Source organism: Trachypithecus francoisi, unplaced genomic scaffold, assembly GCF_009764315.1.
Source record: "Trachypithecus francoisi isolate TF-2019V2 unplaced genomic scaffold, Tfra_2.0 Lachesis_group14, whole genome shotgun sequence".
NCBI lineage: Eukaryota > Metazoa > Chordata > Mammalia > Primates > Cercopithecidae > Trachypithecus > Trachypithecus francoisi.
Window position 1 is genome coordinate 25670533 of NW_022681459.1, and position 18300 is coordinate 25688832.

The window sequence follows — 18300 nt, forward strand, 5'->3', positions numbered from 1 at the left end:
TTTCCATGTGTAGAGTGTGTAAACATCACATCACCCTTTGGTGCTTCGCCAGTGCTTGAGGAGCTTCCAGGTGCTATTTATTTTGTTTAGTTTATTGTTCAGTGTTATTGTTTGTTGATTTGATCTATTTTTTTTCTCCTACAAAGGGACCAGTCGGCAAGGACACATCCTGTAGACGGCTAATTGATGATGCCCTATTGTTCAGTGAGTGTGCACTGTGGTTTTATTTGCTTCGGTTCAAAGGACCTAAACAATGCATTCGTTGGAATTTAGTAACTGCTGTAAAATCAGCCCAGAGAACAATCTGTGAGCTGATATTTTTTTGTACCCAAATCTGGTAATCTCCGCTTGACTAAAGAAAGCAAAATCTAAAATGACCTTTCAACTAACCACAGAAAAGGCCTTCCATTGAATCTCAAAGATACTTACTTTTCTACCAAATATAAAACATTCAAATCATGTATCATTTTCCATGATTCAAAGGAGAAAGAGGTGCCTACAGGGTACGTTATTCATAGACAAGTCTATTCTAGTCTAATCACGTCCCCTTAAAAATCAGCAAGTAGATGACACCGAGGATGAGAACACGGGACTGAAACCATTACTTTAGAAACTTTATATTTTTACCTGTTTCAAGACAGAATTCTCCTAGAAAATCTGGAGCAACAAGCTTATTCCCCTTGGAGAGGAGATAACGAATAATGGACGGCGCATTCGGAGAGAGGAAGTTTCCACTGGGGCCCTTCCTGCATCATTGCGTCTCTGGTTGGGCTGGCTATCTGTGTAGGAAGTGAACGCAGGAAGTATCTGTCTACAAACCCTTTATCCTCAAGGTAATTGCTGTAGCAGCATTTTACTGTTTACCAAAGCAGTAAACATGTGATCTAAAAAAAGATGTTTTCCATCTCCAGAAGAACAAGGCTTTAAAAAATGTATACATGTGCTTATTTTGTAACTAGCTTCTTATCAAAATTGGTTACAATAGGCACGGGCTTTCAACAGTGAGTCAATGAAAACAACTCTTGGGATGGACAGAGGTACCACAGGGATGCACAAGAAACAAAGAAGGGGCTTCCTTCACTAGAATGCTATCCTAGCAACACACATTTTACATCTTTTCTCCTAAGACCGGCTCAACCGAGTTCATACTGTTTGGCTTACAAAGAATAAAAGTCAACAAAACTATGTTAATTCAAGTTGGTAACATGAGTAATTCAGAAAGTCCAATAACTCATAAAAGTCACTTACATTTGACCTTGGACAATATCTTACTTTTATGTGAATATAAATATGCTTCCAGTTTAGGAGTTCACACAAGATGAAGTAAAAAGTTAGAACTCAAAAGGAGATGTGTAGTGACTGCTTTTGCTGACTTTTGCCTGGCACAGGCCAAGCCTCCTGGTCCATCTTTTCCTTTGTTTTCTTTTCTTTTCTTTTTTTTTTTTTTGAGACAGAGTCTCGCTCTGTTGCCCAGACTGGAGGGCAGTGGTGCGATCTCGGCTCACTGCAAACTCTGCCTCCCGGGTTCACACCATTCTCCTGCCTCAGCCTCCCGAGTAGCTGGGACTCCAGATGCCCACCACCATGCCCGGCTATTTTTTCATATTTTTAGTAGAGATGGGATTTCACTGTGTTAGCCAAGATGGTCTCGATCTCCTGACCTTGTGATCCGCCCGCCTCAGCCTCCCAAAGTGCTCCTTTGTTTTCTTTATTCCAGATCAAGCTTGCAAACCTGCACTGTCCCAGATTTCCTGGGGTGAGAGAAGTGATTGTCTATGAGAGGCAGTTTGGAATGAATGAAAAGAGGTCCAGGAAGGATCCCTCAGCATTTAAGAGGCCCAGGAGGGGTCCCCCTCATCATCATTGTTGTCCTTTGTGTTTTTCAAGCCTCCTTCCAGGTGGATAGCGATTGCAATGAGAGAGAAAGAGTATGGAAGGAGAATAAGAAGTATAGGGAGATGTAGAAGGTAACAATGCCCTGATTGTCTCCTTCCAGGACCTGCTGTGCATAGTGTCGGGTGAACTCACCAGTAAGCATTTCCCAGCCCTATTTTAAGCAATCTCCAGTGCAGATCAGGTGCTTGTGAATAACTGGGAGCGCACTGTTTCTGTCAGAGATCTCACTTTATAATGAAGACATAAAAACATGTTCATCACAGGAAAATGGACAAATTGGCCACTTGAAAACAAAATTCAATTCACAAACTGTTGCAGAAATTGAAAAATAAAAAGGTGGGGGGAAATGCTTTTCATAGATTCCCTGATTTTAGTCTTAGAAGAAAAATGTATTTGGCTTGAATGAACAGTAAAATTAACTAACTTTGGTTGAGGAGTTTATGTGTGCCATATACAGTTCTGGGGTCTTTCAACTTGGTGAATCTCACCATAACCCTGTGAAGTAGGAACTATCACTCTACCCATTGCACAGATGGAAAAGCCTGCCTCCTGTGAGGCTGTGGCTTGTCAGAGGTGAAACGGCTGGGAAGTAGAACAGCCAGGGTGTGAACCCCAAAAGCCAGGTGGGAGCCCATTTCCCCGGCCCACGGCAAGGGACCCTCCCCAGTTTCAGGATCCGATAGGGGCACTGCTGTTAGCAATCCCCATGTCCTGACAGCAGCAGCACAGTCGTCAGATGGTCACCGTGGAGAAATGGACCACCTCCATTTTCCTATAAGGGAGCTATGGCCAGGAGAGGTGCGTTCACCTGGGGAACTCCTGCAGCATCAAACTCAAGCTCCAGGCCACCCTCTCCCAGACGGGCCTCTTTCCACTTCCCCTTACCAGCATCTGTATCTGTGCCTCCCATCCGTTGCACAGAAGATAAGGCCAATCCCTTTTCCACAGAGGCTATTTTAAGGATGCCACGAAGAAATACAGAGTACCAAGTGCCTCCTTGGGCCAAAGATAAAAGTGGGCTGTGCTCTCCGGATTCAGCCTTCATGTTTTTGATACTCTCTGGAAGGTCAGGAAAGGCATACGTGTCGTATGGATCCAAAGAGGACTATGCAATGCAAAACCACACACTTTTTTTTTTTTTTTTTTAACTTGGAGCAATGTCTTGGGACATCTACCTCAAATTGAGACACAAACTAATTGTGTTGACAGATTCTGAAGGGCTGTTTCAACAGTTTCTTCTTCCTCAAAGGTGAGCATCATGTGCACACTGTCAAAATTAAAAAAAAAAAAAAAAGATGCAATAAAACCCAATGAAACCCAAAGAGCATGGAGATGAGAGACTCACTGCTGGCTGGTGATTTGAATGAATGGCCTTGGGGGCAATGTGAATGTGGAGGTAGGAGAAGGGTCCTGTCTTCAGTGTCAATACTTGGTAAATTTACCAAAAAAAAAAAAAAAAAAAGAAATCAACACATGATTTGTTATACCGTAATTTCATGACAGCAAGGGAGATTTTAAATCATCAAGGCAGAAGGATTTAAAAGTGGAATGTGTTACATGCAAGAGTGCGGGATCTTTGCATAATGTTATTATATTTTCAAAAAGTCAACAAGCATTGTTTTTTAACAAATGTGTTTAAAGTAACAGCCCTGATGTTAATGTTATGATTGGATTCTGATGTGGCACTTTAAAAATAAATCATTTTGTTTGGCCTTAGCATTTCTTTTCAAAATGTCTCTGTACTTATCTGTGTACAACAGCAGATGGCCATTCTTCCCAGAGTTTAATTCCATGAACACCCTGCTGAAAGACTTGTTAAGGCCTTATGGAAAACTCTGACCTGCGTGTTCATTATTGACGCCCAAGACGAGTGTAAGGAAGTTGATACTTGGGATGAGGAAATTTAAATCAGCAGCTGATCTGGAATCTGGAAGCACTGCCTCTTGGATCTCACCAAATATGGAAAGAATTCTTGTCACTGAGCAAATATAGAAATCAGTGCTAGAGTTTCACCTCTTGAATTTTCTAGAACTTTATTTTGATTAGCCACCTAGAGTATAAGAACTGCTGTCTATGGGATTTTTCACAGAAGAGGAGATAACATAAAGGACCCAGCAATAATAATTTTCATTCCCCAATTATTTAATGTGTCTCCATAACACTTAATACACCATGTTTCTCTGCACAGTAATTCGCTATTTACAGCTACGGTGAATAGCAGGAAAAAAGAGATCAGATGATGATAAAGAGAAGGGAGACAGATTTGTGTGACTTGTATAAGTCACTCGGCCTCTCTAATCCTTTGTCCTTATCTGTAAGAAAGCAGCAGTATCCAGGCTGCTGGGAGGATCACATGAGACACTGTGAGAGTTTAGCACAGGGCTTGGCACATAGCAAGCAGTTATTAGGATGGTGTTAGTTTGGATTATGAATTCAAGCTACTTTTTATACTTTCTTAAACATCAATTTAAGTCCATTTTAATTAATGTTATTTTACTAGGAGAAATGTCTCTAAAAACATAAGAATTCCATTTGAAGTCTACAATGATGATTACATTACTCCGATATCTTAATTTCAAATAATTAAAATTAAAATTTATGTTTCCAACAAGTGCTTATTGAACCTCTACCCTTTGCCAGTCACTGTTGAGGACACAGAAGAAATGGATAAGATATCACTAAAAACAGCTTCTGCGATGTCAGTGGGTACACATAAATTATTCCCACTCAACAACAAACACCAGCGAAGCTGGGAGAATGTGCTGACAAGAAAGAAAATGAAGAGTGGGAGAGCGGACAGACGGGAATCGATGTTAAACTTTATAAAACATGTCTTGGCCAAGCTCAATAGGGGAAATATGTGGAAAGTAAGCTAGACCAAACAGGGAATAAAAGTATAAATAAGAAAACAAAATCCAGAGGTCACACTAGGCCACTAGCCAAAATGGGTTCACAGCAAACAAACAAAAAATGTAATGAAATACTAAAATTAAAGAAGTACAAATAAAAATGAGATTCTGTTCTTGCCTGTCAGAATGGCAGAGATTCAAAGAGTAAAATATTCAGAGTTGTTATGGGTGTAGTGTGGAAATGGTCTCACATGTGGCTAGGAAAAGGGGAAACTGGTATAATCCTTCCAGAGAATAATCTGGTAATTATTTGTTAAATTGGCAAATATTTAAATTTGGCAAAGACTTAAAAACTATGTATACTCATTGGCTCAATAATTCCTTTCTAGGCACCGATACTAATAAAAAGTATTCAAAAAATTAAATAGATGGTGTACTGCAATATAATTAGTGAAACATCGCAAGCAGCATCACTTTATACACTAGGATATTGGTTACAAAATATATAATACATATTTTAGATAGAATATAATGAAGCATAAAAATTCTGCTTATCAAAAAATTTTAGTAACATGGGGAAATGCTTGTAAAACAATGCTAACTGAGAAGAGCAGGACAGGTAAGTAGCTATAAGGCCAAACAGATACACACGGTGGAGAGACACATCCCAACTGTTAGGAATTTGCTGTGGTTGGTTAGGATGTGAACAAGTTATATTGACTTTGTCGTGACTTTTAAATATTTTCCCTACCATGAGAAATTTTTGTTTATAATTTATGCTAAAGAACAAGATGTATTTTTTGCAATTTGAGAATAAAGAGGCCAGTGGGGTATTCCAGGGTGCTGTTCCTGCCCTAACCAGGAACACGATGCAGCCGTAGGCCTCTGCCCTCCTTCAGCAGCCTCTGCTCAGAACAGGACAAAGCCAACCCTCTCTGACCAGCACCACCTCGGGCGACCCCTGGATGCTCCACCTGCCCCTGTGTGTGGTACCTGCCCTGCTACACCTTTAACAAGCACCCCTGCAAGCTCCCTCCTCCTTCCTTCCCTGTCCTGTGGCTGCCCAGGCCCAGATGTACCCTGTCTGGGTGTGGGAGGCCACACATCAGAGCAGTCTGTGGCTGTGGGCTTCACAGCTGAAGCGGGGCCGTGGGAAATAGTAAGAGGATTGAGGGTAGAGCATGAAAGACAATATGGTAGAAAAGGTTACATCCACTGGGGGGCGTCTGATGGCATTTGCCATTTATTGAGGATTGGTGCAAGACAGGGTAGCCATTATTATCCCATTTTACAGGTGAGGAAACTGAGGTCAAACAGGCTAGCTACCTTGCCCAGGGTCACAACAGGAAGGAAGCAAATGCAAGGTGTGTCTGTGGCCACGTAAGGTGAGAGAAGTGCGGTCAGGGGTGGTCTGACAGAATCCCCAGGCCAGGGCGCAGCTGCCCTCTATCCTGTGGGATGGAAGGAGGGGACAAGAAGGCTCTCCTGGAGCATGTGAGGTAGCTCCAAAGAAAAGACCAAGCCAGAGCAGAGTGTGCTACCAAACACTGGAAGAGCCTGGAGACTGTCCCTGTCTCTTCTCTGAGGTTTCGCATTTCAGAGAAACTCTCATCCGTCTGGCTTCCCCGTGGCGTTTGCTCTGTGACTCTCTTATGTATCAGCTGTTAAACCAATAAATCCGCCAAGCTGTTGGGATGCCAGTAACAGCTTTGGGTCTCCACTCCCACAGACGGAATCTTATTCTAAAGTTCTAACTGTATCAGTCATATTTTCCTGGAGACAACAGAAATGGTTGCTTCATTTACTTACTTTTATGTATGCTTTTTCAAGAGTTGTTAACCTGTGTTTGTGTTTAAATAAAGATCTGTTTCGTAAAACGGAAATGTTATGAGATAATCACTTATAAATGTAGATAATTAAGAAATGGTTCAGGCTCAGTACATTGTCTGAGAGCATTGCAGTCCTGCCCTGTATTTCATGTGGAAACAAAAGGCCACAGATTGAGCCATTCTCACTCCTGCTTTCCGGGGTCACTGAGTCAGGGTGCCTGGCGTGCCTGGGTGCATGCACACACAGGCGGAAGGCTAGGGAGAAGTGTGCCGTGTCCACAGAGGGCAGCCTGGATCACAGAGCTGCCCATGACCAGGAGCAGTAAGTTGTTTTAAAGTAGTGGCCTATAAAGCCACCTTTCAGCAAGGACAGATACTCAGAGCATACTCTGAAATGACTTATGCAGAGCAAGGCAGGAGCATTTTGCCCCTGGCCTTCCTTCCATTCTCCTGGAATCCCCCCAAAGTAACAAGGACTGACGCAATTCATATTTCACTTAGCCAATGGGTTGATGAAAAATCATATATCTGTAGCTATTAAACTCATTAATCACATCCATCAAAATTCTATGAGGAGTTAACTTTCTTCATATAACTCTTAGTCTTAATAAGTTTCCTTCACATGTGATAGCAAATGTTCAAGGAGTGCAAATGTGCAAACATGGCGTATATAATGCAAACTTTATGTCTTTAAATGAATAAAATCGAGTCCTATCAGGTCATGTTTCAATTACCATCAAACCTTCCAACCTCTGTTAATTCAAAGAAAGTAACTTCCTCAGGCAAGTCATGGAAACAGTACTAGGGTGCCCTCAGATCTCCACCAAGCCTTGTTAGTAACTTTCCACATCCTGATTTTTAAGATGCTTCCCCCTAACGCTGCTGCCGGCTGCTGGCTCTCTCCACATCCTTCAATGTCAGATCTCTGTGATGACGGAAAATCCCCCACATTCCCTTTTTACACAGTAAGGATCTTTCTAGGATCAGAACTTGCAACCTGGGGTTCATGTTCTCCTTAAAAGGTCCGGGTAGAGAACTGTATTTCTGTTCTAATTCTATGTATTTCTTTTTATGCACCTGAAAGTATTATTCTGAGAAAGGACTGTAGCTTCATTAGACTTCCCAAATTGCAGATGGCATTAAAAAAAAAAAAAAAAAGGAATCAGGAAAGTCTTTGGGAAATTAGGCTAAAACTCCAGCACAATCAGGTTTTCAGGGCAACAGCAGGATTCCTGGAGTCTGTAGCAAACACGGAGCTGTTTGTGGGGACAGTGGAGCCTGTGAGGTTCAGCACCTGTCAATATTGTCCGATGTCACCAACGCCCAAGGGAAGCACCAAAACCGATCCGCGAATTGTCTGCAAACCACCAGCTTTGTTGCTTCCAAGTCTTTATTAGAACTCTTCAGCTGATGTGAACATTCACAGACACCTAGACGCACATGAGCACTCTCACATAAGTTCCCAAAATTCCTTTACTTCTTCCAGTTGAAATATTTTGTTCCCAATTTCAAGTTGCCAAGGAAAAAATGATGGTAAGAATCACAAAGACTGGATAAGAATATTTAGCTTTTCATAGTGTCTCCTAGGGTCTTACAAATGTGAATGCAAAAAAATAAAACCTTCACTCAAATGCAGAAAACCAACAACAAATTCAGAGCATCTGATACCTAATTGACTAACTGATTTATTTACTGAAACAACAACAACAACAAAAAAAAAAACAGAGTGCATTGGAGTCTGGAAATTGCTTCTAGGGGGACTGTTTCCTAATTCCAGTGGACAGCCATCATTTTCCCTATGCTAACTTGGGCTTTGCACTAACGTAATTAAAACTGTAGTCAACAGACTCAGGACCTCCTTTTTCCACTCTATAAACAAGACTGTAAAATCATCTCATTACTTTACCCAGGAAATCTAACAGAAACATGTCTTAAAGGAAGTCACCTATAAAGAGGCACTATTTTAACAGAAGATTAAAAAAAAATTCACCCGCAGTCATTCTAAAGGTTCACTTGGGTACATACAATAAACACATAATACAATGGAATAAAATGTTAAATCAAGCATAGTATCTTAGACAAGTGTAAACTATTATTTCCAAAAAATCATTCGGAAAATCAAAAAATATTCAAACTTTCAAAATAGCTTCATGTATTCATAAATGTATATTTTAAATTAAATAGTATTAACATATTTGGATGTTTTGCAAAACGTACCTACCTTCTAAAGGATGGTCTGTTATTTCAATGTCCTTTTTAATGCACTAATTTTTGGGGGAAAAAACACATAAGATTGTACCCAAGCTATTCAAGATTGACACAGAATATTTGATTTAACAAACACGAATATAAGTAAGGATAAAAACAAGAACAAAAAAAGATAGCACTTTGTGTCACAAAATCAAGTAATTTCTATTCATGCAGCTAAAAGTAGGGCACATTAACCCTCAATTTTATAATTCCTTTCTATAGAAGCCATATTTCAGCAGATTCCAATCCTTGAAGCCAAAGAAAGAAAAATCTCTATAAGGTGAAAGTTCTTGGTACACAGATTTTTAATATATTATTGAACACACCTTGAGAAATAAAAGCTGAACTTCTGAAACACAGTTTCTATGGTACATATGAGTCAAATCCAATACAAACATTTCAAATGATGAAAATACCAAACCAAAGAATATTTTTGAAAATGCCTTGGCCCAATTCTGGGCAAACTTCCATTTTCTTACGCACTTTCCAACGAACTGAAAGCCTCATGAAGCCTCATGAAAGCACCACCAAATGCTTTTCACCTTCACGCAGCAAAACTAAAGACATGCAACAAATACAATTTTCTTTTTCCTCCACTCAGTATCTGCTTTTGCTGCTGGTTTTTTACATTTCTACAAATGTCACGAAGATATGGTGGCCTTTAACACAACGGAACAGACCCCTACTCAAGACTGCATGCCCCTAGACTTGCAGTCACCGTTAAATTGGCTTCATTTCCAGGAATCAGGTCATATTTAGGATTGTACCTGTGCAGACTGACCTCCATGTTAATCTCTATATGCTATCAACTAAAAACTTAGGCAAGGAAACGCATCAGACCTAACACCCCAGAGCCCAGAGAACCAACCGGCCATTGCTTTCCAATCCCCGCAAACCTAACCATCGCTAGGAAGAAATCTTACTCACGGTGCACAGAGAGTAGGTATTTTATTGAAGATAAACATATAACAGAACAAACCAAATTACCCCCGTTTGAATTACGAGAACACTCAGTTCTCAGCATGGATGTCCCCCAGATCAAGTCAACATTTGCGTCCCATTACCAGCAGCCACTTGCCGAGTATCTCTTCGCTGCCACGGGGACTGCCTGGCATCCCTGATGCTAAGGAGTCACCGAAGAACCTCCAAACGTCCGACATTCACAAACCCGTCTTTTGCTTTGACCTGACCCTTCAACCTCTCCGAGTCTGCTGCCTTTTCTCAGACACACATCCAGGCACCGTTAGGGATAGTTAGAGAATCAGAAGATTCAGAAGCGCTCCGAAAAGCCTTTCCAAAAGTAATCCACAGCACTCAACAGTGAATTTAGAAACCCCAATTTTTTTCTGAGTTTGAAGTTTTTAAGCCTTGCGGATGGTTGGAGTAGGAAAAAGGAAATTTACTAGGCAGTGCAAAGGAAATCTTGTTGTCCTCTATTGTGGCAGTGGGGGTGTTGCCCAACCCTAACTTATCTGCCTTGATAAAGGAAACCAAAGAAAAGAGTAACAAGAACAAGATTTTGTCAAATTAAAAGGAACCCTTTCCTTACCTTAATAGTGCTGGCCATAATGCAATCAAGTTTATTGATCGTTAATAAATGTTAATAATAATTATTGCTTCTCTCTGACCAGAAAGTAGTTTTGATGAGGTTGTTTAGAGCGGATGAGATTGTGCTAAGTCTGGGAAATGAAGTCAGCCAATGGCAGGAAGAGGTTTCTATTGGTCCTGGCTGTCCAGCCCAAAGAAACAGGATATTTGGGAGTGGAGAGATAAGAGACCCTGAAAACAATGTTGTTTTTCTTGATGATATGCAGCCAGGAGATTTTTTTTTTTTAATTAAAAAAAGAAAAGGCATCAATTGGGATGGGGACTGCCACAGCAGGTGTGACCGGTGTGCCGCCGTGTGACACACTGCACTGAGACCAAGGCAGGATGCAGATGTGATGGGACTCCGCATGGCTTCACATGGGCTGCGAGCACCTTGGAGCCAAGGCGTTGAGGGCACCCCACTGCCCCGGGTGCCAGCCCTTCACAGCCTAATTCTTCGCAGAATTACTAGGACAGAGGACTTGAGCTCCTTTCTCCTAAAAGGAAACTTTGCAGGTGGTGTTTATTTCATGTTAATAGATGGCCATGTTCAGTAACAGCCATTGCTTGGCTGATTTTTAACAACCTATATTTATTAACATTTCATATGAGTGTTCCAGAACAGTTTCATTTTCTCCTTCCAAATACTTGCACTTTTTATTTGCTCTACAACAAAGCTGTGGAAAACGCAAGGACTCTAGGCTTATAGTAAACAAGAAAAATAAAGAGGAAAAATAAACCTACCCAAGTCTTGGTTTCAAGTATTTACTTAAAATCCAAATAACTGAAATGACTACAAAGGTCCCGGAATGTCAGTGAGCTGGTCTCACTCTGACAGACATCCATGTTGCAGACAACAGATCCTCATAGAACTTTTGGCTACCCAGAGATGCCATGTGAGGGCCCCATGACATGTTTAAAATCCAAGCTATAAGTTCAGGGTCACAGGTCTGTTTTCTCCTCGAAGGAAGTACAGCAAATGCAGCCCTGAACATTCCTTAGAGGGTTTCAGGACTCTAATTACTCATTTTCAGGAAATTGCTTGGAAGAAACATTTTGCTTTGAATCTAGCTACAGGAACGCAGGACCCATAAAGAGGTGTGGTCTCAATAGGGACCCGAAGAACACAATAGACCAAATCCTGAGTCATCTGGCCATTCCTGGTCGCAGAGTTGGACGTTCAGTAAATGAATTTCACTCAGACTTTAGGCCAGCATGTGTCAGAGTTCTGCCCACCAGCCCAAACCGTTCTGGCTTTTATGATATACCTCTGATTTATCACCTCATGTTAGGATAGAAGAAGCAGGAGAAGGAGAAACCTAAGGAGGGAAAGGGGGAGGAAGGAGAGGAGGAGGAGACAGAAAAGAGGGCGAGAAAAAAAGGAAGGAGAAAGGAAGGAAGGAAGAGAGAAAGGAGGATGGGAGGAAGGAGGGAGGGAGGGAAAGAAAGAAGGAAAAGGAAAGAAAGAGAGTATATTGTAAGAAAATCATTCTGTGAAAATCAGAACTTAAGTTCTCAGCACCTACATTATGAGGGGGTGTTGATTTCCGCTCTTTTCATCTCTGAACAATGAATAAGATGGCAGGCTGATTAAAATTTTGTTTCCCCGAAAATTTCAAAGTCCTGAGCTGTTTTATCTGGGCAGCTTCCACTAGAATTCTGGAGTGCTGAGGAGAAAAGCTCTCTCAGCTTCCCCGAGAGTCCTTGCTTTTTGTTCTCTCCTAAGAAGCATCAATGTGAAATGTTAACTGTGGCCCCCGCATCATGTGACGCCCGATTATGCATTTACCAAACACCAGTTTTAAATAAGATGAACGCTTTGCTAACAAAATAGCCACGGGAGAAAACCCTGCGTGGTCCCGCCTCACCCACGCCTCCTGGTTGCTAATCCAGCCCTCAGTTGTTCCCTGAAACAGGAAAGATTAGCATTTCTACCAGGACCTAATGCTTCAGTGATAATTTGACCGGAACTCCCTGGTTCTTGCCTAATGCAAATCAAACTGTGAAGAGTGGGATTTCCTACCCCTCTATTTTGAAATAATTTCCAACTTACAGAAAAGCCACAAGATAATACACCTAAAACTCCTAATACCCTTCTCCTGGTTAACTCTGATTGTCTGCTGGTGCCAATGTATATCATTTGCTCCACTTTCTCTCACACACGCTCGCTCTCTCTCAATCTCTGTCTCTCCCTCCCATATTTATTTGCGTATAACACACATGCAGGCGTATATCCTTCATTTTCTAATGAATAAAAATATTGTTTTCTAAGAGACAAATTTATTTATTGGATACTAAAAAAGACAAAAACAGGTGCTATTATTTGATCAATATTCGAAAGTGATCCAATAAAAAGTTAATTTGGGGATACTGAGTGGTAAATTCTGTTCCAAAATTTTACAAAGGAAACTCTTCCTCATTTCTAATGACAAAATGTTTGATTGATTCCTGTTGTCTTCAAAGAGAATAATTCTTGATGTTTCAAATGGCATCATAGCATCCAAGCCTGGTAATCTCTGACTATTTAATGTAAAGTGTTTAAAAAAAAGAACAAAAAAAAAACCACTTTGACTCTTGATAGCACAAGGCACATTTTTTTTTTTGAGATGGAATCTCGGTCTGCTGCCCAGGCTGGAGTGCAGTAGTGGTGCAATCTCGGCTCACTGCAAGCTCCACCTCCTGGGTTCACGCCATTCTCCTCCCCAGCCTCCCAAGTAGCTGGGGCTACAGGCGCCCGCCACCACGCCCGGCTAATTTCTTTGTATTTTTAGTAGAGACGGGGTTTCACCGTGTTAGCCAGAATGGTCTACGATCTCCTGATTTCATGGTCCACCCGCCTTGGCCTCCCAAAGTGCTGGGATTACAGGCGTGAGCCACTGCCTCTGGCCAAGGCACACCTATTAACTAGAATACAGTAATGCAGAAACCGTTTCCCAAACATTATCCTACGGGGAAATTATCTTAAGATGCAGATATCTCTTCAGCTTTCCTCACCTGTACCCCAAGTCTAGGCTATTAAATGGCCTCATCCCTACACCACTCAGCAGCCTAAGAACCAGGATGCCCTTTCCCACCTGACACCTCCTCTCTCTAGGGAAAGATACCTCCAGGTCACCACACAGACCAAGTTAGGGGGCAGCATGGCACACAGCCCCTACCTGAGGCCCATCCAGGCCCAGCCTGTCAGGACAGGGTCCTTTTTCACTCTCCCTGAGACACAGCAAATACCACACTAGACCAGCACAGCCCACCCAGTGACTGCGGGCAGCAGAACCTAGGAATCAAGTGTACATTTCCATTGTGTGCTTCTCCTGCACAAACCCATCTCCTGTGAATCTGCCAAGACCTTTCACTAGTCTGCTCACGTTTTACTCCAGAGAGAGAAACAAAATAATATAAAATAAATATACCATAAATTCACTGTCACAATAAAAGCAGCACTATTTTTATTTATCCTAAAACCTTTTCTTCCCGTTTTCTAAAGATTGAGCAAGTTCTCATTCTTTTTCCCTTACTAACTTCTCTGTATGGCATATGCGGAGGAAGGTCAGGAGCTGAGAACACTCTGAATGACGGCCACATGGTTCTCAATGTGATACATGTGCCGGGCAAAGAGAGGAGACTCATCTGAACCTCCACATCTGTGGGGACACAACAGAAGATTCACTCATGACTCATTCATGTCTTTATCCCTCCCTTCTACATCCATACAATGGAACGCCCACCCTCCTCAAAAACACTGCAGGAAAACGATGTAACAGATGAACACTTAGCAATATGGAAAACTGCTCTGATATCCTACCTGGTTAGTTAAAAATCACAGTACATAGGAGAATTACATCATAGACCCATTTTGTTAAAAAGGCAGATGGGGGTGGCCATGCACTCCATTCCAAGGCATCTGTGAACCTGAGGAACAGACACTATGAGCGAAGCTCACCTTCCTGAGTTGAAAAATGAAATTCAATGGTGGCAGACATGTCCAGGGAATATTATGGGGACTTGATCCCTTTCCGAATCTTGTGATAGATGAATGTGTGGAGATGTCAACTAGTTGGCAGCAGAACAATATTGGAATGGTGGTAATACAAGGAAATAGTATTACCATGTTAAAAACTTTGGAATGAGTATAAATAATGGCTGTTCAACAGAGAAACCCACGTCCCCTCTCCAAAGAGCCTGTTTTACTATATGTAAAAATTAGGTCATGTATGTTTTCATATTAGACTTTTTGTTAAATAACCTTTTGTAACAGTCAAAAAATAAAAAATAAATGAAAAGGCAAAGTAAAACTATTGACAGCTATATATATTACAATACTACTGGCAGAGAAGCTTTTTGTTTTCTCCCCCTCTTCTTTGCTTCACTTATATTTTCAAAACATAAATTTGTAATAAACATAAATTATATCCTAATACAAAAATATGTAAGTAACAGGCGATATTGTACATTTTTGTAAATGTCTGAAAAATACAGGCATGTTCTGGAAAAAGTGCAGCCCACAATACTTGTAGGAGTCAAACCTTTTATGCATGCATACCCAAATGCATGTTCTTTTTTAAATGTCTACAGCAAGCATAGAGCTCTTATTTTTTTTTTCATTTTATTAAGAAAACCCAGAAATGCTCATGAGTTTTGTGGAGGCCATCGATGCATTCAGGTGATATTAATGGCATGCCTTTTCCTGCCAGGAACTCCGGTAGGCACTCAGGAAGCCAGGATTACAGGGCTCTATCCAGTTACCACGTGTCTTGGCATTCGGGAAGCCTATCTCAGTCTCCTCAAATTCTGCACATGTAAAACTTCGAGCCTGGGAGCGACCCATGAAATGCAGGTTTTTAACGACAAAACAATAGGATAAAAGTGCTGTATATTGTCCTTAAGATGACACATGAATTTAAAATGCATGGTGTTTGGATTATTCATGAGAGCCCTGCAAGAACGATGTCCCAAGGATTTTTGCCAGGAACATGCCTGAGATTGTAGATAAGAATCAAGCATCTGGGGCTGCCACACAATGGAAAACTCCAGCACTCTGTGGAACTTTTCCATCTGCAGCAGTTGGTGGATTTGTCTGAGAACACACGCAGCATTAAGACACTCTCAGCCCTCAAGGGCACCCAGTCAGTGCTGTTTAAGGACGGCTTTTCTGTTCACAGCATACTTCATGATTATAGCTTCACTCCATTGGATACAACTACGTGAGTATGTGTGTATGAGTGTGGGAGTGTGTGCACGAGCATGTGTGGGGGGTGGGGGTTGGGGGGAGTGCCATATCCCCCAGCAGCACATTAAGAAATAATCCAATTACAATTTAAATAACCATTGTTTCAACACTTTCTCTGAGTGCTGAATGTATTCTTCACTCTCTTGGTTGATCTGAACTAATAGAAACCAAGGAAGCTGTTATCACATACCAAATCCTCAACTTCTCAACACCAAGTTGCAATTTCCTTAATATTGAAGCACACGTCAGTTCAGTTCTATCGGCTCACATGGAGCAATGATTTCAATAAACACAATTTCATAAGCATCCCACACATTCTCAAGTTTATGCCAATTTTGCTCTTACTCAACTCCATATGACTTTAAAAATGCAGGAATATTAAAACCATTATCAAGGACTCCAAATATGCCAATGTACTATCTGTGGTTTAAAGAAAGAAATCTAAGAGGAGAGTAATTATTTTGTCACCATTATTTAGTTTAAAAGAAATTTTAAATGTATTGTTCCAATTATTAGGCTTCTCTATATAATTTGGAAACCATTCAATGAGTTTCAACTTCTTTATCCATGTAACTGGGTATAGCTGAGCATAGATGTTACAGACATCACGGTGCCACTGGTGCCCATAAGGCTTGGTATACCCACAGGGCACATCATTAAGATTCACAAAAGCATCTGACTGGCATCCCCCTCTATCCTCGACTCAGATCCAAAGTGTACTTTCCCAGGTACTGTCCCCTGTCACCATCCTTGGCCGAACTGAGAATGTATCCCAGGTTGTTGAAATTAATTTTGTTTGATTTCTAGCCAGAATTTTCAATGATTTTTTTAAGAACTGCGTCAATCTCACCTATAAGATACTAAACAGCATCACTTGTTTTTGTCTTAATCGGTCACTATTTTATGAATTATTTTTAAAGAAAATACAGATTACTTCTTAAAGAAAGATCGTAAGTGGCACTATAATAGCATTCAACTGAGAGAAATTTATGGAGAAGCCTGCATTAATAATTTTTCCTGCTGCTTCCTAAAATCGGCTTTTAGTTTTCGGTTGAGGTGGACTTGAATTCTACATCACCTCATCTGATGATTTATTTGCGAATTTATTTCTATCACAAATGGAATCAGAAATGAAGCGAAGGCAAAAAATCTTTGCCACAAATTCATTTATATTTGCATGAGTATCACCAGGCTACCTGCGGATGCCAGGAAGCCCTGTACCTGTGCCTGAAGTCAGGAGCAGAGGACCCTGGGAGTCTGTCTCAGCACAGTAACTGCTACATGGTACACTCCACACGGTACCCTCTCCGCCCGAGCCCTCCTCATCCCTCACCCCCTCCCCACACCTCACCCTCTCCACACTGTATCATCTCCTACTGCAAGCAACGCAGAGGACACAGAGGTGCAGCTGACGTGAAGGCCGGCCAGTTCTTTTCCAATTCACTCATATGAAAATCTGTTAAATTCTGTCAAATGCACCGACTTGAACTGAAACGGTGATGTCAGTAAATTGGTTGTTGTCATCTGATGCCCACACAGATCTCAGCACATGTTTTGGGAAAGGTCTCAGCACAGTGTTCAAGGAGTACTAGAAATGCTCTTTCTGAGTGGACTGGCCGTGATAAGTCAAAAAATATTATAGCCGATAGGGATAAATCGTGGTTTTCCCACTGCGCAGTTGCCTGGTGGAGATTATTCCAGCTTTTATTTACAGCTACAAAAATAAAAAATCCTGCCTCAAGGATTTTAGGAAGCAGCCACCTCCTGCCCAAAGAACTACACTGCATTGTTGACTTGCCAGCGAGAAACCAGACGTGAGCCGTGCAGGGAAGTTCCCTTTGAACGGCTTCAATTGCTGTCACTAGAGGGTGCTAAATGTCCCTCAAAAAGGCCTTTAAAGCGCATACTAGTATGCCTAATTCTGGATTTAAATTCCTTGAATTGACATTATTTCACCCAGTGGTCTCATTTTTTTCCTTGTTAAAATTAAGATCTCACATTTATAATGCAGAAATGGGTTTTCTTTTGGGAAAATGTGAATTGTTCATTATTATAGAACATAAAGAAATATACATGTTTTAGGAGTAAAGATGAATTACACGGATCTGAATTCAAGGCATAAATCTGGGGGGTGAGACTTGATCATGCAAATTGTATAAGTGCTTTATGCCACTGTTAATGATTTTAAAGCCCGAACAGTTTTCCACTTTACAATCATTTTACATTGTTTGATATGTTGCCAAATGTGAGTTGCATCAAATTCGGTAAATTTAGAGGCTGTTTGTTTCCTCTGTACACAATACTGACGTCAGGGCTAGTGCCTGCCTAAACTCAGAAACGAGTAGATCCTTTCCAGAAATAAGTGTTATAGGAGGAATATAGATTATACTATAATACGTCAGATGTGAAAAATACCTCAGGGTCCCCTCCTTTCTCAAAAAAACAGGATAGTATTTTGGAATATGCATGGAGTATATCACTTCTAAAAATGGTACTTTATGTATATATGAAGTAAAATAAGCCTTAAAACTTCATATGCAGATTTTCTTGAAAATAATCTTATCATACATTTACACTGACTTTTTGGTCATCAAAACATTATACACTTAAGCAAAAAGAAATATAATCACTTTTGCAACTTTCCTCTTTCTGTCTTTGCTTG

General features: G+C 41.0%; 1 protein-coding gene and 1 pseudogene across 4 annotated transcripts in view; one reads left to right on the plus strand and one right to left on the minus strand.

Annotated features, from left to right (window-relative positions):
- The window catches only part of ERG (ETS transcription factor ERG), a 208330-nt gene that overhangs the window by 111828 nt on the left and 78202 nt on the right, over positions 1–18300 (minus strand). For 2 of the 4 annotated variants that reach the window (XM_033232472.1, XM_033232470.1), the window contains exon 1: positions 10374–10515. The exons of the other annotated variants lie outside the window; for them this stretch is intronic. In XM_033232472.1, the coding sequence (XP_033088363.1) occupies positions 10374–10391 (18 nt within the window). In that variant the 5' untranslated portion in view covers positions 10392–10515. Of the gene's footprint in view, positions 1–10373; positions 10516–18300 lie in introns of those variants that run through there. 4 annotated transcript variants of the gene reach the window in all.
- On the plus strand, positions 14337–14538 carry LOC117095778 (annotated as a pseudogene).